At 48.0% G+C, this 22,540-nt stretch overlaps 1 protein-coding gene across 23 annotated transcripts in view; it reads right to left on the minus strand.

Moving 5' to 3' along the window:
• Positions 1 to 22,540, minus strand: part of DYSF (dysferlin) — a 231,080-nt gene that overhangs the window by 196,009 nt on the left and 12,531 nt on the right. For all 23 annotated transcript variants that reach the window (XM_082356259.1, XM_082356258.1, XM_082356261.1 and 20 more), the window contains exons 2-3: positions 10,165 to 10,220; positions 8,856 to 8,947 (exon numbers count right to left, since the gene is read on the minus strand). In XM_082356259.1, coding sequence (XP_082212385.1) covers positions 8,856 to 8,947; positions 10,165 to 10,220 — 148 coding nt within the window. The remainder of the gene's footprint in view (positions 1 to 8,855; positions 8,948 to 10,164; positions 10,221 to 22,540) is intronic.

Consider the following 22,540-nt stretch of genomic DNA (forward strand, 5'->3'; position numbering starts at 1 on the left):
TCCAGGGGCTGCCCAAGGGTAACTCTAAATAGGTTTCCACTTCATTCCAGAGAAAGACAAAAGAAAAACTATTCTGAAACCCAGGGATGTCCCGGATAGAATCCAGGACAAAATATAGTTATAAAAATCCTTGGAAAATAAGGATATGGTCAATGTTTCCGAGGATGCTGAGAATAATGGGATGGTGAACTGTAAGTATTCCTGCCTCAAAACTGCCTCCCAAGGATTCCGGAGGCCTGCCAACTGGCTTGCTGAAACCTGGAGGCTGAACATAGGCCTACTTTCCCCAACTTCTAACAACAGCAAACTGCCTCTCTGCCTTTTTAAATGTCTATGCGCACGGGCCTATTTGGGGGAACATCCATTCCTGTGTAAGAATGACACCAGGACAAAGCAACCAATAGACGACAAGCAGAGAGAAAATACCATCCACACTTAAAACAGGCCGAGGGTCAATATTCCTAAGAAGATCCCAAATGTACAAACTGCCATGAATTAGTTAGAAAAAAACAAGCACCTCAAAGTATTAAGATAGGCAACTGACAGAAGAAGACATACAAATGGGCAATAAACACATGGAAAGATGCCAACTTTACAAGCAATTAAGGAAACACAAATGATAAGATACCTTTTTTCCCCCATAGCACTAGCAAAAATAAAACATTGACGGGCACTTTTTTTACACTGTCGGTAGACATAAATCAGGACACCTTTTCTGAAGAGTAATTTGGCAGAATTGATGAAAATGTTATCCCATTTCTAAGGGCCTATCCTAAAGGAAAAATAGTATAAGAACATAAAAACGTTTGGATAAAGATGTTCAGTGGAAAGCCAGGAAAGAAACTGGAAAGAAACTACATACCAGTCAATAAGGTTACAGTGGGATAAATTATGGTGCACTCACACCGTGGAATACAACACAACTACTGAAAATGGGGTTGATCAATATCCACTGACCTGGGAAAACGGTTCATGATAAAATGACGAAAAGCCAGATGGGGACCAGTATACATGGCATGACTCATTTTTGTGTAAGTAAATGAATACACTTGTATATAAACAGATGCTTGCAGATACTTAGGGAAAGTTGAGGAAGCTATATACCAAACGGTCAACAGTGGACACCACTGGAGGGAAGGGAAGGAGCGGATAGGGGAACATGCATTTTTTCCTTTATAAACTTTTTTTTTTAATTAATTAATTTATTTATTTTTGGCTGTGTTGGGTCTTCGTTTCTGTGCGAGGGCTTTCTCTAGTTGCGGCAAGTGGGGGCCACTCTTCATCGCGGTGCGAGGGCCTCTCACTATCGCGGCCTCTCTTGTTGCGGAGCACAGGCTCCAGGCGCTCAGGCTCAGTAGTTGTGGCTCACGGGCCCAGTTGCTCCGTGGCATGTGGGATCTTCCCAGACCAGGGCTCGAACCCGTGTCCCCTGCATTGGCAGGCAGATTCTCAACCACTGCGCCACCAGGGAAGCCCTCCTTTATAAACTTTTAAAAATGGAGCTTACTTACGCTTATTATTTTATTTTATTTTTTTGGCTGTGCCACGTGGCACGCGGGATCTTAGTTCCCCGACCAGGGATTGAACCCGTGGCCCCTGCAGTGGAAGCGCAGAGTCTTCACCAATGGACCACCAGGGAAATCCTGGAGCTTCCTTATGCTTATAAAAATATTTATAATTTTAATACTCTTGTGGGGTTTTTTTTCAAATAAAAAAGAATGTGTTCATAATCAGGTACAGCATGTGTCCAGACAGGCCATGTGCTTGCTGTAATGTTCACATACTGGTGTGGTTTCTGTATGTGCATCTATATGGATCCTGCTACAACCAACAGTTCCCATGTACTGGACACCTTCAATGTGCCAAGCACAGGGTAGGCATTTGACACATACGCATTATACAACAACTCTGCATTGTAGGTACTGTTATTGCCTTTGTCTTGATGAGGAAACAGAGGTTCAGAAAGGTCCAGGTCAAGGCAGTGCCAGGATGAGACCCACTGCTGAAAGTGGGGCTCCCGAGAGAAGCCTTTGACCCTCACTCTCATGCCAGCCACCACCACTGCCCTGCTCAGCTATGTAGACAACCTGGGGGACCAAGACCACCTGCCCCTGCCAGGATGGAACCCCTCGACCACATCAACTCATTCCAGGTGTGAGTCAAAGGCACCCACTGGCCAGATCTGCTCCCGACCTTCCTTACATTCTTGCACTGCACATGACAGACTCACATTCAGCTCCTTTCTAGCAACCCCCGCTTTCCCTCAATAGATTAAGCCCGTTGTCCCAGGAGACACCAGGACAACCCCTACCTCCACCCTGGGGGCACCAAGACCTACTCCAGGGTCGGCAACAGCCCTACAGGAGACGGTCACCTACGTCAGGAAGACCCACCGTTCCCAAAACATCTCCTCACGGTCTATCGTGGTGCCGAAAGGCTCACCGTTAGCACTTTCATTTTTGGTCTAAGCAGAGTCTGGGAAATAAAGCACCATCGCCTACGTTCCTAAGAAGGAGCAAAACGTTAAGCCACAGGCTGCCACCAACACTTCAGTATGAATGAGTGAGTCCGTTTTCAAACCACAGCTGGCTGAGAGCAGCCTTTGATGGGAAAGGGCTGGGGTCAGTGGGACTCAAGCAACTGGGGCAGCTGGAGGGCAGCACAGGGGAGCTACGGAAAAGGTGATGTGCCGAAAGGAACTGCCATTTAGGGAGCAGCCCTCTGTGGCAGGTCCCTGAGATGTGCTTTTGCACTTGATTTAATACTCCCTAAGGAGGAGGAAACAGGCTCAGGGAGCTGAGCTGAGGACCTGCCCAAGGCCACAGGGCTGTTGAGTCTGGACCCTAGCTCTTCCCAAAGTCCATATTCATTCCAGCTCATTCCGCGACCAGCTCACGGGGCCAACGTCGGGGTGGGAGGAGGAGCAGCTGAGGAGGAAGCACAGGGAGCAGTGGTGCCCAGGGAGGTACCCGAGCTGCCTCCTGGGCCCCCGTCAGTGGCAGACGCCATACTGACAACCCCAATCGCAGGGCAGGTGAAGGCAGGCAAGGCTCTGTGTGTGGCTGAGAGAGCCCTCGAGGCCCCACTTTATAGAGTCACCAGGTCGCCGATTCACTCTTTAGAAGAGTGAATCACACTCTTCTAAAGAAAATGCTATTGTGAGAGCCTAAGGGAACGCTTCTTTAAAGGCAGTAATGTGCCTTCTAGCTGATTCTGGGTGTAAATCTGGGTCTCCTTCTGTACTGGTTGATTGAAGGGGGGGCGGGGGGACAGCCACCCTGGAATAGAGCTGCCAGATCAAGTACAGGATTCCCTGTTAAGTTCACCTTTCAGATAAACAATGGGTAATCTCTTAATATAAGTATGTCTCATGCAACATTTGGGACATTCAAACTTAACTGAGTGTCCTGTATGTTTCTCTATTGAATCTGGCCACCCTACCCTGGGCCTGGCTAGGCCTGGGGCCAGTGAATTACTATGGTCAAGGTGAGTATCATTTTAACCCTGGTGGTTTTTTTGCTTCGTTTTTTGGGGGTTTTTTTGGCTGGGCTGTTAGGCTTGTAGCAACTTAGTTCCCAGACCTGGGATCAAACCGGGCCCTCGGCAGTGAAAGCGCAGAGTCCTAACCACTGGATGGCCAGGGAATTCCATAACCCTGGTGTTTTGACAGATGGACATTTTGACCCCATGGAGACTTTTGCTCCCATATTTACATTTACCAAACATTTAAATAAAAAAATTAAAAAATACACATACATTAATTAATTTCTACTGGAAAGGCATTTTTCAGAACAAATTAAATTAAGCCCATTTAATTTGTTGAGATATTTTCTATACAGTGTAATTAAACTCCTTTCTTTTTTTAATCTTCATTTTTATTTTACTGAAATTATTCTCATTGGTAACAATTATTTTCTGTTTAAATCTCCCAACACAGGTTTGGTGCAAAGTTTTTTGGGAGGGTTTTTTGTTTGTTTGTTTTTTCATTTTTCGGGTCATATCAAGCTTTATCAAATATAGCTCTCTTGGGCTTCCCTGGTGGCGCAGTGGTTGAGAGTCTGCCTGACAATGCAGGGGACACGGGTTCGAGCCCTGGTCTGGGAAGATCCCACATGCCGCGGAGCAACTGGGCCCGTGAGCCACAACTACTGAGCCTGCGCGTCTGCAGCCTGTGCTCCGCAACAAGAGAGGCCGCGATGGTGAGAGGCCCGCGCACCGCGATGAAGAGTGGCCCCCGCTCGCCGCAACTAGAGAAAGCCCTCGCACAGAAAACGAAGACCCAACACAGCAAAAATAAATAAATAAATAAATTTATAAAGTTCCTACCAAAATTCTTAAAAAAAAAAAAAAAAAAATATATATATATATATATATATATATATGTATATATATATATGGCTCTCTTCCATTCTTGAGTTTTCTTTCGTGGAATTAGTTCTATTAAGTCTGATTCTCTCAGGTCAATGTTTACAGTTACCAACAGGATTCTTCAGTCAGTTTTTCATTTCCTTAACAATTTTACCATGTGACGTTTTGCCCATAATTATTGCATGGTAATCATTTCTACCAATAACCACATCCAGAAGCTATGGCAAGAATTATATTTATTTCTTAGTTAATCCATGAAAAGATTGAGAGCCATTCCTTGCAGAAGCGCCAGCATTGCTCTCATGCCCTGGTGCACACTGGTCTCCCCTGGGCAGTTTCAGGAAGTCCTGCTGCCTGCACCCGACTCCAGCTTCTCCTTTAATCAGTTTGTGCCTAGACACTGATCTACTGTAAAGCTCCCAGGCCATTCTAAGATGCACCCAGGGTTGGGGCACTCTTCTAAAAATCTAGAGCTGCGCTGTCCAACACAGTAAGCCGCCACTACGCACGCACATGAGCTATTCAAATTTAAATTAATTAAAATTAAATAAAATTTAAGATTCAGTTCCTCAGTTACACTAGCCAACACGGAACAGTTCCATCATCTCAGAAAGTTCTACGGGGCAGCACTGGTCTGGAGTGCAGACGACTGGTTCTCACTCACTAACACCTGGGAGTTCGTAATGATGCACAGGCCCTGCTCCCAATCAATTAAGTGAGAACTTGCAGGCGGGGCCAGGCACTGGCATGTTATGTCAAAGCTGCCAATGATGCTATTGCGTCTCATAGCCTGGATTGGGAACTTCTCAGCTGAACATCCCAGGGGTCAAACAGCTGGTCAGGGATCAGAGTCAGCTTCCCCTCCAGCGTCCTTCTGAGAAGCCCAGAGTAAACAGGAAGTTGTTGAGTGCAGCCTGGGACACTCAACTGAGTCCAGGACCCAGCCTAGCTGGGTTTGCACGAGTGTCTCCCATCCAGAGGAGTGGAGTTTCCTTTTATGTGCCTTTGAAACCTGATTTTAGCGACACGGAGTTGATCCACCCCTGCAGTTGCTTCAGGATGGGTGGGGTGCAGAATGGCCCAGAGACAGTATCCAGCCCGAGGTTTCCCTGCTGAGAGATTCCGAGACCCCACTCCAGGCCAGCAGCCCAGGCTGGCACAATGAGGTCACCCAAAACTGCCAACGGTCGTCGGGGAAACACAGAAACATCAAAAATCCCAGAAGCCCTGGGGAAAGAGAAGAAGGTGGAAGTGGGGGAGAGTCAGAGGATAGAAAGAATAAAAGGAGAGGGGCCAGGAAGGAAAAGGAGCGAAACCACAGACCTGTGGACACAGAGGTGCGAGTGAGGGGCTGTGAAGAATGAGTGAGGCATTGAGGGGACTCTAGAAACAGGTGGAGGCAGAGGATGGAGGTTCAGAAGAGGGAGAGGAGGAGACAGAGGGAGACTGTGGGGGGCTGGGCTGCACCTCGCTCAGAAGAAGACCCAGGGGGACCCTTGGTGGGCTCACAGCCCACCCAGGACTGCCAGGAAGGAAGGAACTGCTGCATGACGGACCCTGTGGACCTCCCTGAAACCGAGGGCAGTCAGATGGCAGCGGTCACCATCACACCTGTTATCTCCCTATTTGCTTCCTGACCAGACACTGCCAACTGGAGGGTAGTGAGTAGGTGTTCTATGTAAAATGTTCATTACATTGAATTCACTGATTTTTTTCCCTTTTCTCTTTTAGAACGTAAAATGTCACATGGTTGCTCTTGCCACTTCCTGGAAATGCTTCTTATTTCTACAGCGTTAGACTTTTTAATACTTTTAATTAACTGGGATTCTTTTCTCACATTTCATGAGCAGCATGAACGTACTGTGCGGTCTAACCATGAGGGCCTTACAGAAGCACCCTGTGGGTACCTGCCTCCCTCTCTCTGCTCCACTGGGTTTACCCTCATGCATCTTCCATCCAAGCAAACTGCTCTCCAGCCTGCATACCCCACTGGCTCCGAGGCTCCGATAACAAAGCTAAAATTCTATTATTTCTGAAATTCTTCAGATGTTTGTGAATGTAAGTTTAAATTTAGTTGAATTAAAATTTAATTTTTAATTGCTAGAAATGCAAAATTGAGACAAATGTTTGAAAAACTCAAAGATTACATTCAAGTAGTTATCAGAAGGAAGTTTCTGGTGAATCGGGAAGCTTTGTGAATTAGTTCTTCTGCAAATTGCTGTTTGAGGAACTGATTTCCAGCACACAGGCCTCTCAGTGACCTACCTGGTCATGTGGGAAACTGGTGTTCAGGGAGCTGACTTGCCCCCAGGAGCCAGAGGACACCCACAGGGGCCAAGGAGAGGGCTCCAATGTGCGAGACAGCCTCCCCCTGCTGTGATCTCCAACCCACAGAGCCAGGCCGGCCCATGTGTGGCACTGGCCTGCTATCACCCCGAGGGCTAGCCTGGCCCTTGAATTGATCAAAACTATGTTCTCATCCCCTGCTGCCTTCATGGTCTTAGAAATCTCCCCACAGGGCCTGAAACATACTGAATGTGACCATGAAAGTGAAACATGCGTTCCCTCTGCATGCCTTTGCCTTGCTACGCTCTCTCCAGAAGGGCCCAGCACCTGCCTGGGGTTCCGGGAGCCTCTGAGAGGGGCAGAGGCTCCGTGATTCTGACCATGTTGCAGACCTGCCCTTCAGTCACAGCTCTGCCATCAGTAGCCTTTGAGGAAATTAATCTCCTGGAGCCTCAGTTTCCCTCCGTAATAATGACAAGTATAATAGTAACACCTAACAATTAAAAAAGATCTTTTATATAAAGACTCAGCACAGGGCCAGACACTTGGCTAAGCTCTTGGTAAACATCAGCTGTTGTGGGTTTGCTATTATTATCCTCAGCCTGGTGTGAGAGGTCCCCTCCCAACCTGGCCCCATTGCTCCCTTCTCACTGGGCTGCACAAGTCATGTGACTGAATCCCACGTGTAAGGCCTTAGCCTGCTGCCCTCCATGCCCAAACAGTGGAAGGCCCTCCCTTCCTCTCCTCTCTAAAGCCAACCCTGGCCTCCGAGTCAGTTTGCGTTGCCCTCCTCCAAGAAGCCTTCCAGGACCACCTAGAGTCCAGCATTGCTCCTCCCTCACCTGTACGTCCACCGTTCATGCTTGTCAGAAGCTGCCTTTTTTCCATGAAATACCTGTGTTGGGGTAACAGTGTGAACGAGTTCCAGCCCCTGCCCCTGTGCACATGGGGGCTGCTGAGGTCCAGGCTGGACAAGATGGACCCCAGATGCCCTGGACCCACACCTTTTAGCCCTACCTTGGGAGGGCCCAGTGGAAGCGCCCCCATCCTCCCCACACGTACCACGCGCTGCCCCCACGGCCAGCAGAGACACAGAGAGACCGTGGTGGTTGCATTTTTCTTCCAAGCTTTTTAAGATTTCAAAATTTCCAGATGTCTGGCAGGCTGAGACCCCTGTCGGCCTTCCCCAGGTCTCTGAATCCTCCTTCCTTCCCTCTCCCACTCTCGCCCCGCCAGGGAAACACAGCCCGGCCCCAGACACCAGCTGACCCAGTTCCCAAACAAAGGCTCTACTGTCAGCAGGTCACAAAACAGCAAGCCTATGCCCGATCCTCGGGCCCAGACCTCAGTGAATGGCACCAAGAGCATGAACCCACCCCTGCTGGCCCCTCACACAGCTGCACCCCGTCAGGCCTAGCAGGGACCGCTGAAGCCCCACCCTGACATTCAAGGTTCGGCCCTGAGCGCTCTCAGGCTGTGTCTCCCGGGTCACCCTACCCACAGTCAACAGCGCCATCAGTCTGCAAGCTGGCTGGCCCTGCCCACCCTGCCACCAGCACACACAAGGCCCAGGAGCTCCATACACGAGGAAGGACCCATCGCCCGCCTCGAGAGCCTACTTTTGCCACCACAAAACTTTGAACTCTGCCCCTATTATTCCCCCTCCCTGGAAACCATCCCTACTACGTACATGAAATATCACCAGAAAACACTGCCACAGGATGGTGGGCAGTCAGTGTGGGTCGTTATTACTGTTCCGACTTCTAAACCACAACTCTCACCTCGAGTCCCACCTCTTCCATGAAGCCATCGCTCGGCCCGCCTCGCACCATGTGCCACTGCCCTCCCTAGCCTGTGCTGGGCAGGGAGAGAGGGCCGTGCCTGGCACCTCAGGGCTGCAGCAGGACCCAGAGAGCCTTTTCTTCCCTGCTCCCTGGGACACAGGCTGTCCGGGGAAACACATGCACATCTGATTCTAGCCCATCTTCCTTCCCTGCCACTTGGGAAGCTCTTAGATTTACCCACGGCTGAGTTCCTGAGACTGCAGCCAGCCCTCTCCCCCAGATCTACCACTGGGCCAGGCCCACTAGTGGCAGGTCTTCACTAAACACCAGCTCTCCAGAGCCCACATTCTGTAGTCTACATCCGCCACGACCCTACCCATACACACCCACAGGCCAGAGTCCCCCTCACCGCCTCACCTGTTCCTCCCCATCGTCTCATGGTCTTTGACCACCACCTGAAGCTCGGAGCCCTGGTCCAGGGGGACACCCTTGAGGTCCCACTCAAAGCCCTGGAAGAAAAAGAGAAAAGATGTCTTAACCTATGGACCCCTAGAAGAGACTGTGTCTGGTTCCCACAGGTCCCCCTCGGGCACTGAGCAGGCATCTGTGACCACTACTGGTGAAGGGAAGGATGCATGAGTGAAGGAATGAGTAGCAGGGTCTCAGAGCTTCAGAAGGGACAGCGAGAGCTGAAGGCAGCAGAAGAGGAGACCAGACCCCCATGACCCCCTCCCCAACTCAATTCCACCAGTCACCAGGAGCACAGCTGGGAAAAATTCCAGGTGACCCTGCAGGGCCCTCAGGGACCAAGATCAGTGTGCCCACGGAGCAGCCAGGCGCCTGGTGACAGCAGGCATTAGTGCCACACTGGTCTCCAGAGACCCCAGGACCCTCCTCAGAGCAAAGGCACACCATGCACCCCAACCCCATCCACACAAGGATAGGGCTTCCAAAGACCACCAAGGTGCCATATAAAGAAAGCTGGTTGACTAAGTCTCGAACAAGAGCAAGTTATGTAGCAGATGGGAGCCAATTCTTTTGGCAATTAGAGAATGACAAATCTCTGCGCAGATAATACCCTGACCAGCAAGAGCCTGAGCTGGTAAGCAAATACATGAGCATCTGCCAACAGAGATTTAGTGGTTAAAATTGTTAAAGGCTATTGCAACATGCCTTAAGTAAATCATTCGCACAGATGATTTACTGCAAATAGGCAATTATTTCCTATAGTTTAAATTACCTAAACATTGTCAGTTTTTCTAAAACAGTGTATTAAATTTAACCCAAAGGAAAAAAAAAGAAAGAAAGAAAGAAAGCTGGTTGAGAGGGCAGAGGCCAGCAGGAGCCAGAGGAGGACCTGATGAATCAGGGAGGGCTGTGGGGAGGAGGTGGATCTGGGCAAGGACAACGGCCTGTGTAAGGGAGGAAAAGCAGGTAAGAGAGCCCTAAACACCCTCTTCCTGGTTGGCCAGAGCTGAAAGAAGCGGAGACAAGGAACCCCTCACTCCTCTCCACACTGTACCCACATCACAGGGGAGACCACCGGCCAGGCCGCCACCCCTCCTCCCAGGTGCCAGGAGGATTTCGTTGGCACACGGGACCAGAGACCCTCGTCTCCATGACAACACCACTGAGAAAGCCGCCTCTGCCTGAGTCCCCTGACTCGTCCCTGCAGAGACAGTGGCAGCAGAGGGAGGAAAGGAGGGAAGGTGGGAAGCTCACATACCTCATTCCACACAGGGTTCACGTTGTTCTTGATGACTTTGGTTCTCTTCTTCACCCCTACGAGAGACACAGAGGGAGAGTGAAGAGACGTACCCCAACGTGCGCCTTCCCCAAGTGAGGGCCAGTTCCCAGACCTGCACTGCAGCTCACCCGCCAAAGGAAACCTTACAAAACCCACGAGTCCCTGAGAATCCCACCAGTCTGCGATGAAAGCCCAATGCCAATCACACACACCTCTCAGCTCTGGGATGGACAAACAGCAGCCCCATCAGAAGGACTGTTTAAAGGGAAATACCCAGCCTGACTCTTCTTAATGAGTTTGTTATGGTTACTCCTGACTTTCTAAATAAAGTTTTTAAATTGTAAAGTTTCTGATTCTCAGAATGAATGATCTTCATAGAAAATATTCCATTTTTCTTTAAAAAAATCTATCTCCACATATTGTATGATTCCATATATATGAAATGTCCAGAATAGGCAAATCCACAGAGACAGAAAATAGATTAGTAGTTTCCAGGGCCCTAGAGGAAGATGGGAATGGCAAGCGAATGCTTAATGGAGATTTCTTTTTGGGGTGATGAACTGTTATGGAGTTAGATAGTGATGGTGCTTGTACAACATTGTGAGTATACTAAAACCCATTTATACTGTACACTTTTAAATGATTAAAATGGTGACTTTTAGGGCCTGTGAATTTCACCTCAATTTAAAAAAAATCCACCTCACTCTCACCTTGAAGGTATCTATCTGAAGCAGGCTGTTCTACCTGCTCGTGAGGGCTGGGCCTAGGAAATGCAGAAGGGCTTTGAGATAGACAACAAGAAGAACTAACACTGTGATGGCTGAGAAGAGCCACAGTGCCCCAGGCGGCAGACTGCTAAGCGCTCCCTCTGGAGTTTGGGCCTAAGGGGTGAATGAGGGGCACAGAAAGGGCTAAACACGTCTGGCTCTTCCATTAAGCATCAGAACAGAAATGATTCTGTGTTCAATGGACTATTAAAAGTGTTCAGCCCGGGCTTCCCTCGTGGCACAGTGGTTAAGAATCCGCCTGCCAATTCAGGGGACACGGGTTCGAGCCCTGGTCGAGGAAGATCCCACATGCCACGGAGCAACTAAGCCTGTGCACCACAACTACTGAGCCTGCGCTCTAGAGCCTGCAAGCCACAACTCCTGAAGCCCGTGCACCTAGAGCCCGTGCTCTGCAACAAGAGAAGCCACCCCAGTGAGAAGCCCGTGCACAGCAATGAAGATCCAACACAGCCAAAAATAAATAAATAAAAATAAATAAATTTTAAAAATAATTTTTTTAAAAAAGTGTTCAGCCAGACACAGAACTTATATTTGGGTTGGATCTGAAAGATCACCGGTTCAACCCCGCCTGTGCAAGACCCTGCAGTCAGAAGCCTTTGGTCTCACCTGGACTGCTCACTGCTTACAGAGTCCTGTCTGGACCATGAAAGCCCCTCAAGCCTCTGGAAACATCTCCCAGGACCCCCGAGTCCTCCTCTGAAGCTGAGCATTGTCCGTTTCCCTTCTGTAGGGTCAGCCCCCATGGCCCGGTTCAGAGCATGGAGAGAAGAGGGGAGCAGAGGTGGGTCAAGGACGCAAGCCAGGTAGGGGGAAGGATTTGGAGGAAGGAAACAACAGAGAAAGGAGCAAAGGAAAATCCAGGAGAAAGAAACATCTGAAGGAGGATCGGTAGACTTAAGGCAAAGATTCAGCCCCAAGAGCCCCCTCAGAGATCCTGAGAAACCTCCACCAGTGGTAGAGGGTGAGCCCCCAACCCCTCTCACCGCCTGCTGCAAATCACTGTTGTGGGAAAAGCACGTGGACTTTGGAATGACACAGACCACCATAGAACACTTATTTTCTGGGAGACCCTAGGGCAGCAGTTCTCAAACTTTTGGTCACAGGATGTCATTCTTAAAAATTATTGAGGCAGGACTTCCCTGGTGGTGCAGTGGTTAAGAATCTGTCTGCCAGTGCGGGGAACACAGGCTCGAGCCCTGGTCCGGGAAGATCCCACATGCCGCGGAGCAACTAAGCCCGTGTGCCACAACTACCGAAGCCCGAGTGCCTAGAGCCCGTGCTCCGCAACAAAGAGAAGCCACCACAATGAAAAGCCCGCGCACCGCAGTGAAGAGTAGCCCCCGCTTCCTGCAACTAGAGAAAGCCCGCGCGCAGCAACAAAGACCCAATGCAGCCAAAAACAAATAAATAAATAAAATAAAGTTTAAAAAAAATTATTGAGGGGACTTCGCTGGTGGCGCAGTGGTTAAGAATCCGCCTGTCAGTGCGGGGGAAAACGGGTTCGATACCTGGTCCAGGAAGATCCCACATGCCGCAAAGCAACCAAGCCCATGTGCCACAACTACTGAAGCCCGTGCACCTAGAGTCCGTGCTCCACAACAAGAGAAGCCACCGCAATGAGAAGCCCACGCACCGCAACAAAGAGTAGCCCCCGCTCGCCACAAAGATCCAACACAGCCATAAATAAATAAATAAATAAATAAATAAACAAATAAACAAATTTATTTATTAATTTTAAAAAAAGAAAAACTTCCATAGAAAAAAAATTATTGAGGACCCTAAGGAGCTTTTACTAAGGTAACTTGTATCTATCAACTTTTACTGTATTCAAGGTTAAAACTGAGGCATTTAAAAGTATTTATTTAGTAATTAATATTATATTAACAATAATAAGCCCAGTACATGCTAACGTAAGTGATATATTTTTATGAAAAATAACTAACTTCCAAAACAAAGGAAACAGAAAAGTGACACTGTTTACATTTTGCAAATCTCTTTAATGCCTCACTGGATTCTCATTATCCTGTCTACATTCAGTCCATTGAGATGTCTTGTTTTAGTTGACATCTGTGAAAAAAAACCCAACCATATAGTTGGAGATGCATTTTAATATATTTTCAGATAATTGTGGATCTCCTTCTTTGATACTGCACCAAAACTCAATAAGTAGTATTTCTTTATTTTTGGCTGCATTGGGTCTTCGTAGCTGCGTGTGGGCTTTCTCAAGTTGTGGCGAGCTGGGGCTACTCTTCATTGTGGTGTGCAGTCTTCTCATTGCCGGGGCTTCTCTTGTTGTGGAGCACAGGCTCTAGGCGCATGGGCTTCAGTAGTTGTAGCACGTAGGCTCAGTAGTTGTGGCTCGCAGACTCTAGAGCGCAGGCTCAGTAGTTGGGACGCAGGGGCTTAGTTGCTCTGTGGCATGTGGGAGCTTCCTGAGCCACGGCTTGAACCCGTGTCCTCTGCATTGGCAAGTGGATTCTTAACCACTGTGCCACTAGGAAAGCCCTCAATAAGTAGTATTTCTTAAACCTAAAGGTTAGCTGCAGTGTGAAATCTGAAAGCAGAGTGATGAACATTTTGTACTCTGTTACATTAAAATCCATTGTCCTATCTTGCATTTTGAATAAATCTTTTATCCACACATGATTCTGTAACATCTTGCATTGCTCATTTGGGAAGTTTTTACTCACTGAGTAATGCAGACCTTCCAAATGTTGACACATTTCACTATATAATACTGAAAAATCACATTCATTAATATCACCATCAGTCTCATCAGAAAAGTCATTAAATACTGGGAAACTGGAAGACAGAAGCTTTCTAAAATTCCAATTTTTGTTTGAAAGCTCAAATTTTATGATGGGCAACAAATGATAAATGTCAGCTTTTAAGGTGGCAGGCTCACTCACTCATGTTCAAGAGAATGTCTATCAAATGCCCAAGTCTGAACGATCATAGTTTGTCAGTCATTCTTTCAAGTAAAAACAGTATTCCATTAAAAAAAAAAAAGCCTAGTTCAGCATGCCACTCAAGCGGTCACACAGTGCTTTTTCTTGCAACAATCATCATTTTCCAGGGTGCAGCAGAATTCTCTGTGCATACCTCCCATCTTAACACAGAAAATATTACAAACACGTGTAACTCCAGGATCAAGATTAATAAAATTAATATTTGCACTGCTTTATCAAGGTCATTCTTCAGTAAAACTGGCTTTTTTCCCCCCCAAACTGTGAGTACTGGCTTTTTTTTGCAAATTACATGAGGGTGAAAAATACAACAACTAGTACAATTTGGTGCCAAAGCCCTCATTAGTCTTAAGGCACCAACAGTTTTACCTTCCAGTGCTATTGTACCAGTTGTACAAACATGGACTCAGTGAAAATGGCAAATAGCATCTTAGTGTTATTGTGGAAATAGCTTTAACCTTGCTGACCTGCTCAAAGTCCTGGGGATTCCCCCACAGGTCCACGTACCACACTTGAAGAACCTCTTAGGAAATTCTCTGAACATGTTAGTTTCCTCATCTGTAAGGTCATAATGATACCTCCCTACGGGACTGTGGTGAAAATTAAACAAGATAGGATGACTGAGCTGCCTGGCACACAGCACGCTCATTAAATGTGAGTTCACTTCCCCTCCCCTCCCCTCTGTGCCCCACTCTGATGCATCTAGTGAACTCCTACTGATCCTTCAATGGGCAGCTCAGTTGCCTCTGCTCGGATAAGCCTCCCCCGACTCTCCCAGACAGAGATGGTTGCAAGCTGTGACCACATGTATCGAACAGCAGGACAGCTGTGTGCTTCTATGTCTGTCTCCCCAACTAGGGTGTGAGCTTCAGAGAGCAGACACCATGCCTCCCTCATGTTAGGAACCCTAGAGTATAGCAAGGTGCCCAGTAATCGGGTGCCAAATGAATGGGTCCTTTTCTTTCCCAAGTTGACTGCAAGTTCACTTCCTCACTAGAGGACAGAAGAGGACGGCTCTTCTCAGGGAACGCCAGAGACTGCATTCACAGAATGGCTACATGTCAACAGACAGAGGGGATGAAAGAAAGTACAGTGGGGGGCAGGTGTCCTTGGGGGGCCCAGTTATCTTCTTAAAGGTTGCCCAGGCCTGCCCTGGATGAATCATTCTGAATCCCCTTGGAAGCCGTGTTGGTGTGGCTCCAGCAGAGGTTAAACACATGGCTTTGGAGTCATTCAAACAGCAGGCACTACTAAGTGAACTTGTCACCTCTCTAAGGTATGGCTTGTCACCTCTCTAAGGCCTTATCTCCCTTGGCAGTAAAATGATAATAATAAAGAGTGTCTACTTTATCAGTTTTGAGGGGATAGGAGATGCTATCTAAGTGTTCACTTCCCCTCCCCTATCAACTTTCCATGACCTACAGGAGTAACATGGAAAATTCCATCTGCAGCCTCTCTTGAATTGGCCACTTGGAAACATATCCAGCTGCTCCTGGCTAGCAGCAACTAAGCAGTGTCTGTGTGCCAAGCCCTGTGCAAAGTGTCTTTTAAACATTTTCTACTTCCTGCCTTCCCTGAAGATGAGGAGGACAAAGGCCCTCTATGGGATTTCACTAAGTCCCGGTTAGAAGGGCCAACTCTGGGACCCTCTGGATGACATGAAGGGAGTGGTCACTGATAGCCTCTACAGCCCCAAAGAAGAGCCAGAAAGAAATGAAACATTAACCCAGCACAATCACATGACTTACAGACGCCAAGGAAGAGGAAGGCAGGCTGCTAGTTAGGAAACAGTTCCTTCCTCATCATGGATTTAGACCTGTCCTGTCCTTGATCATCAATTCTGGCCTTGAGAGATGTGGCGCTATGTCTGTAAATAAACAGACTCAATAGTTAAAGATACAGGAGAGCTCACAGCTCATGCTGGGATGGGGGGAGGGGATTACATCCTCTCCCCAGGTTACTCTGCAGAACTGGGGGCCAGCAGGCATCCGTGAGAATCATGCTGGAGCCCTAGGGTGTGCCTCCAGACTGAATGACTCAGTGAAGGGGAGTGAACCCGCCATGGGAGGCTCTTCCGGGCCCCATGCAAATTCTTCACTTGTTTCCCCAGCCTACCCACCCCAACTCAACCCACACTCCTAGACCGGAGTCACCCATGGCTGTAGGGTAGTGTTTTTCTTTTTCTTTCTCTTTTTTGTTTTTTGACCTCACTGCACAGCATGCAGGACCTTAGTTCCCTGACCAGGGATCGAACCCGTGCCCCCTGCAGTGGAAGCACAGAGTCCTACCCACTGCACCACCAGGGAAGTCCCTAGGGTGGTGTTTTTCAAACTGCAAATTGGGACCCATTAGCAGGCCATGACATCAATTGAGTGAGTTGACCAATATGTCTTTTTAATGACAGAATAGACTAGAGAAGAAAATTTCAGAGCACATCTTTCGTGTAAAAGTACTATAACTCGAAAATTTTGGTTGTATTTTCACATACATACTTATGGGTGTACTAAGTCTTGATGTAAAATATATTTCTTGCTGTGGATAACAGTCCCAAAAGTTTGAAAATAGTGCCTTAAAGGAAGATTGTCAGAGGAGAACTGGCGAACAAAGAAATCTTGGCCCTTGCGTGTCGAGAGCCCAGGTGTGTGACAGAAAACGACGTAGCTCACCGTCCTGGCCCCCCACTGGGGCCAGTTTTGATAGAGACCACGGGCTGTGGGAGGGGATGTGAGAAGGAGCCTCAGAGATAGGCGCAAAGTGAAGGTAAGAGGACAGTCCACCCTGCCCAGCCAGCGCCTGGGCCCACCTGGCTGAGCGGTCTCCGCCGGTGGGAGTTTCACAAATCTGACACCTGAGCATCAGACGTGGCTGCGGCTTCACTCGAGGAGCCACATCACTGCCCTCTGCTACCCGCCTGGTGAGGTCTACCTGTCGGCTAGGTTGCTGTCTCCCCTGCGGTCTGGGCCTCAGGCCTCACTCATACCTTCAGGCCCGTCTAGTGGGGACAGACCCCTTTCAATGGCCCAGGATGCTTGTGAGCCCTGCCCTGCCCTCGCCACCAAGGCCTGGACAGGCACAGGGGTTACAGCGTAGAAGGGAGCACCCCGATCTCTGGCAGAGCCAGCGGGCAATCTCCCTATAGCAGAGATAAGGCAGACTCCCTCCCCCAACACGATGATAAGGTCACGGTACATTTCAGAAGCAGACAAAATGCTTGTCTTTGTAACACTGATTCAATGGACTCTTTGGGGCTGGTGGGATCACAGAGAAGACAAATGCCAAAGCAGGGACTTTCACTGAGGGTGCACATCACAGTCTATAACCTGCTCCCATGTTTCTAATGCCTGTCCAAAGAGGATTTACAAAAAGGCTGAGAAATACTGGTCCATTTCCCATTGCATCTCAAAGGCACCAAGGCCCAGATATCCACTGACAGATGAACGGATAAACAGAATGTGGGATATACACGCAACAGAATATTGTTCAGCCTTAAAAAGGAAGGAATTTCTGATACATGCTACCACATGGATGAACCTTGGAGACATCATGCTAAATGAAATAAGGCAGTTACCAGGGACTTGGGGAGGGGGAAATGGGGAGTTATTATTTAACAGGTATAGATTTTAGCTGGGGAAGATGAAAGGGCTCTGGACATGGATGGTGGTGATGGCTGCACAACAATATGAAAGTAATTCATACCACTGAACTGTACACTTAAAAATGGTTAGGATGGTAAATTTTATATTATGTGTATTTTAACACAATTTTTTTTTTTAAGTCCAGGTGGAAGATGGTGAGGACACAGGTAGCAGGCCTGGGGTCTACTGACAGGCATCTGGGTGGGGAAGGCAGAAGTGGGGGGGGTGAGGGGAGCAGAGCACATCTCAGATTCTGACAGGGATGCATGAGTGCTGGTGGGGCCGTTCACCTAGAGAGGGAGCAGAGAGAAGAAGAGATGGGGCATCTGGGACTCCCAAAGAGAGAGAGACGGGCTGTGTCTGCCCACCAGTCAGGTAACAGGACCCACTGTCAGAGAGGCAGGGCACCTTCAGATCGTGCAGGCAACCTCAATGCAGTCTCTCATTTAGTCCACAAATGTTTATTGAGGACTTGCTCTGTGCTGGGCACTCTCTTGACACCTCATTAGAATACCCATCAGAGGGACTTCCCTGGTGGTGCAGCGGTTAAGAATCCGCCTGCCAGTGCAGGGGACACAGGTTCGAGCCCTGATCCAGGAAGACCCCACATGCAGCGGAGCAATTAAGCCCATGCGCCACAGCCACTGAGCCTGCGCTCTAGAGCCCAAGACCCACAACTACTGAGCCTGCGTGCCACAACTGCTGAAGCCCGCGCGCCTAGAGCCCGTGCTCTGCAACAAGAGAAGCCACAGCAATGAGAAGCCCGTGCACCGCAACGAAGAGTAGCCCCCGCTCACCACAACTAGAGAAAGCCCACACGCAGCAACAAAGACTCAATGCAGCCAAGAATAAATTAATTAATTAATTAAAAAAAAAAAGAATACCCATCAGATAAACAAAGCGATAGGAATTCAAAGTTACCAGCAGAAAACCAAAAACTGGTGGACGAGAGAAATGGTGGTAAACGGAGAAAAGGTAGCCCTGGCTTCTGCTGAGGGAAGGTCTGCTTTACTTCTTGGCACAGATACCCCCTAACAAAAAGGGTAGGAAGACTCTGATAACTCTGATACTTGCCCCACCATCTGTGCCCTGACTTAAGCCTGCACACCCCTAGACTGGGCAGCAGTCACTCCCTGCCTTCCCTAGCAGAGCTCTACTCTTCTCACCTCAAGAACTCCCACCTCGATCTCCAGCTTTCTAAATCTTAACTGAAAACATACTTTCCAGAGAATGAGTAGTCAGGAAGGGGTGGTGGCAGGTGGATATACTGGCTGTGATGGAATGCTCTCTGAGAGGGGTAGTCTTTAAACTCAAAAGGCCAATTAGAACTGGGGAAGATATCTTAAACATCTATGACAACATCTTAGTGTCCTTAATATGTAAAGAGGACTCACAACTAATGAAGAAAAAGACAAACATCTCTTCCCTCCCAAACTGGGCAAATTAAAAAGCAATAATTCAGTAAGAAATAAATGCAAATAGGCAATAACATTGAAAGGTCACAAATACTATTTGAACCTAAGAAATTGTTAAAAATTTGCATGATAATGCTTTCTGTTAGCAGAATTATAAGAAAACAAGCCCCCAAACTCAGCTAATGGGAAGATAAAGTTGGTACAGACTGTCAGGATAGCAATTTGGGAAATGTGGCAAAGCCTTAAATATGCCTATAACCTCTGACACAGCAACGCCACTTCCAGTATTTACCAAAAGGAAATAGTTAAATAAGTGGGCAAAGATTTAGTCACCAGGATATTTCTCATAGTGACAGTATAATTTAAGCTTTGGATATAAATATTTAAAAAATTGATACAACCTAAACATTCCTTAATAGGGGGTTGATTAACTGAATTATGGTGCATCCATGTAATAAAATAAAACTTGGAAGGTGTGTAGAAGAATATTTACTGATACAAAAATGCCCCTGGCTTCTTACTGAGCGAAAATGTAAATATGCAAACATCTGGAAAAAAGATATCTGGATGGGATTATCTCTAGGGAGGAAGGCAAGGGGTCTGGGGACTTCTGGTGGAGGGGTAGGACCGATAAGGTTCAATTCCTTGACCTGAGTGACAGACATGGGTGTTCCCTTCATAATTTATCCATTAACGCAGGGCTCCTCAACCTTGGCCGTAGTAGCTTCTGGGGCTGGCTAAGTCTTTGCTGTGGGTTTCATGGCGCTGTCTTGTGCACTGCAGGACACTTAGCAGCATCCCTGGCCTCTGCCCACGGTAGATGCCAACAGCACCTCATCCTCCCACCCAGTGGGGACAACCCAAAGGGTCTCCAGACATTGCCAAATGTCCCCTGAGGAACATTCGCCAACTGAGAAAATCGCCAACTGAGAACAACTGCATTAAAGTGTACATTTATATTTTATGTACTTACTTAGGTGTTAAATTTCACACTAAAATTGCTTTTTAAAAAAAGAGAGGGCTTCCCTGGTGGCGCAGTGGTTGGGAGTCTGCCTGCCAATGCAGGGGACACGGGTTCAGGCCCTGGTCTGGGAGGATCCCACATGCCGCGGAGCGACTGGGCCCGTGAGCCACAACTACTGAGCCTGCGCGTCTGGAGCCTGTGCTCCGCAACAAGAGAGGCCACGATAGTGAGGCCCGCGCACCGCGATGAAGAGTGGCCCCCGCTTGCCGCAACTAGAGAAAGCCCTAGCACAGAAACGAAGACCCAACACAACCAAAAATAAATTAATTAATTAATTAATTAAAAAATAAAAATAAAAATAAAAAAATTAAAAAAAAGAGAAAAAAGAATCTTGGAGGAAATAGGTCAAATTGTTGACAAGTTAACTTGAAGTATAAGGATGGGGGGCTACTTTTTACTTTTGTCTCATCCTTTTTTACATTGAGTACATGTTACGTTCACCTAAAGAAAACAGGCTATTTTCCATGCTTTAAAGTAACATTTAATATTCAAAAAGCTAGATTCAGAGAGTCCAGTGTCCTTGCAGCTCACCTTCCCTATACAGGTAAGTCACGTGGGCCCACCTACAGATGGTTCTATAAGATCCCCCAGGAGATAGATGAGAGGGGAGGAGGGAAGGGAGAGAGAGCGACTGGAGAGACACGGGGAGGAAGAGAGGACTGATGGGAGGAGGGAAAGGGAAGGGGCATTAATGACTCGGGTTCTGGCTGGTGAGCCTGGAGGAAGCAGGGTAGAAAGTCACTAAGTGGGGGCACAGGAGACCCAAACTTCAAGGAAATAAGACGTTTGAGCTCCAAGGGAACAGGGATCTGGTTTTGTTCTTGGATGCATCCCCAGCCCCTCGAACAGCACCCAGCATGTAGTAGGTGCTCAATAAATATTTGTTCAATGAACTAAAATGCATGAATGAAGGGATGTAAATCATAACATTAGAGGGTGGGAAATGGGCAGGGCAGAAGAGAAGTACAGCTCATTAAATGCTATAGGAAATGAAGCTGCTCATTCACGCAGATGGTCAGTCAAAAATCTCTACCATGGCCCAGGTACTCATGGTAGTTAGTCATGCTAACTAATTAATTAATACAAGAACAAAGGGATGATAAGTATTCATTAAAAGCCTCTATCCTAAAGCCCTGAGAGAGGGAACACATAAAAGGGCCCTCAGAGTCCAGCCTCCCAGAGTTCATAGTCTATTTTGGGAGGCAGGTCCTGAAATTACATCTGAGCCTGGAATGCCGGGAACAACTGTGAGACAAGTGGGCCTGGCCAGGCCCATGCTCCTCAGGCTCTGCTCCGAGTGGGAGCCCAGCACACAGTGCGGAGACTTCTCTGCAAGCAGCCCAGTCCCCTCTGTGCCATGATGTGTTCCGACAAGGCTTCTCACCCCTGATTGCGCTTCCTGTACATTTGGAGATTTTTTAGAAACACCTATATCTGGGGCCCTCCCCCCAGAAGTTTCACTTCAAGAGAGGAGGGACAGGGAGTTTGGCAGTGGTCTTTTTGAAAGCTCCCCACGCAATTCTGATGTGCAGCCGGGGTTGAGTACCCCAAGCTAGATGATCTGTAAATTCTGGGCCTGATTCTAACAGCCCCTTTACCTAAGCATCAACTCAGCCCCAAAGTCCAGCATGAATACCCCTGTAGGGTGGGGGAGGTCCCATTAATTTCACCTTTCACCACATCTCACATCAATTTCTCTCAAGATGTGGTTCCAAAATGGCCTGCATCAGGTATGGAAATGCTAGTTCTTAGGTCACTTAAACCTGCTGCATCAGAACCTCTATGGATAGGACACAGGAATCTGTCTTTCAAGCACAATCCCCAGAAGATTCTCAGGCACAGTAAAACATGAGAACCATTGCCCCAGACTGTTGAGACTCCCAGGCACATCTGGAAGATGGTGAGTAACTGGGCCAGAAAGGGCACACACTAGAGAGTACCACCTGTTTGCTCTCAGCACCAGGCATCCTGATGAATAGGACAAGAGGCCGCCCTCAAGGAGTCCTGCGATCCTAATTATGGAGCAAAGTACTGAGCACAGCCCGGCTGGGGCGAGTGCACTAGCAGACCTAACAAGGTGCTGTGCATCCAGAGAGGAGAGACTAATGATAGCCAGGGGAATCCTGGGTGCCTTCCTGGAGAAGGTGGCATTGTAGCTGGGCTTTGAAAGATAAATAGACTTTGAACAGCTGGAGATGGTACATTCCATTATATTTCAGTTTTGCTAGAAGCTCGTCAGTGCAAATAAATAGTAAGGCATTATAAAGGGAGGGGAATGCAGAGATGGGGAGAGGACAGCAGGTGCATGTGCTCGGGGTACCTGGGCTGGGGCAACAGCCAAGAGGGACCTCAACTGATTTGGACTCAAGGGCACTGCCCACTCCAAGCACTCCCTGCCATGACCAGGACACTTCCCCAGGTTTCCATTTCCTTGTCTGCAGAATGGGGAGATTAGTAGCTACCACAAAACCGTTAGAGAACCAGGGAAAGAGACTGGTGAACAGATGCAAAAGAAGTCCAAAGCATC

This window comes from Balaenoptera borealis (assembly GCF_965194805.1).
Source record: "Balaenoptera borealis genome assembly, chromosome: 15".
Lineage (NCBI taxonomy): Eukaryota > Metazoa > Chordata > Mammalia > Artiodactyla > Balaenopteridae > Balaenoptera > Balaenoptera borealis.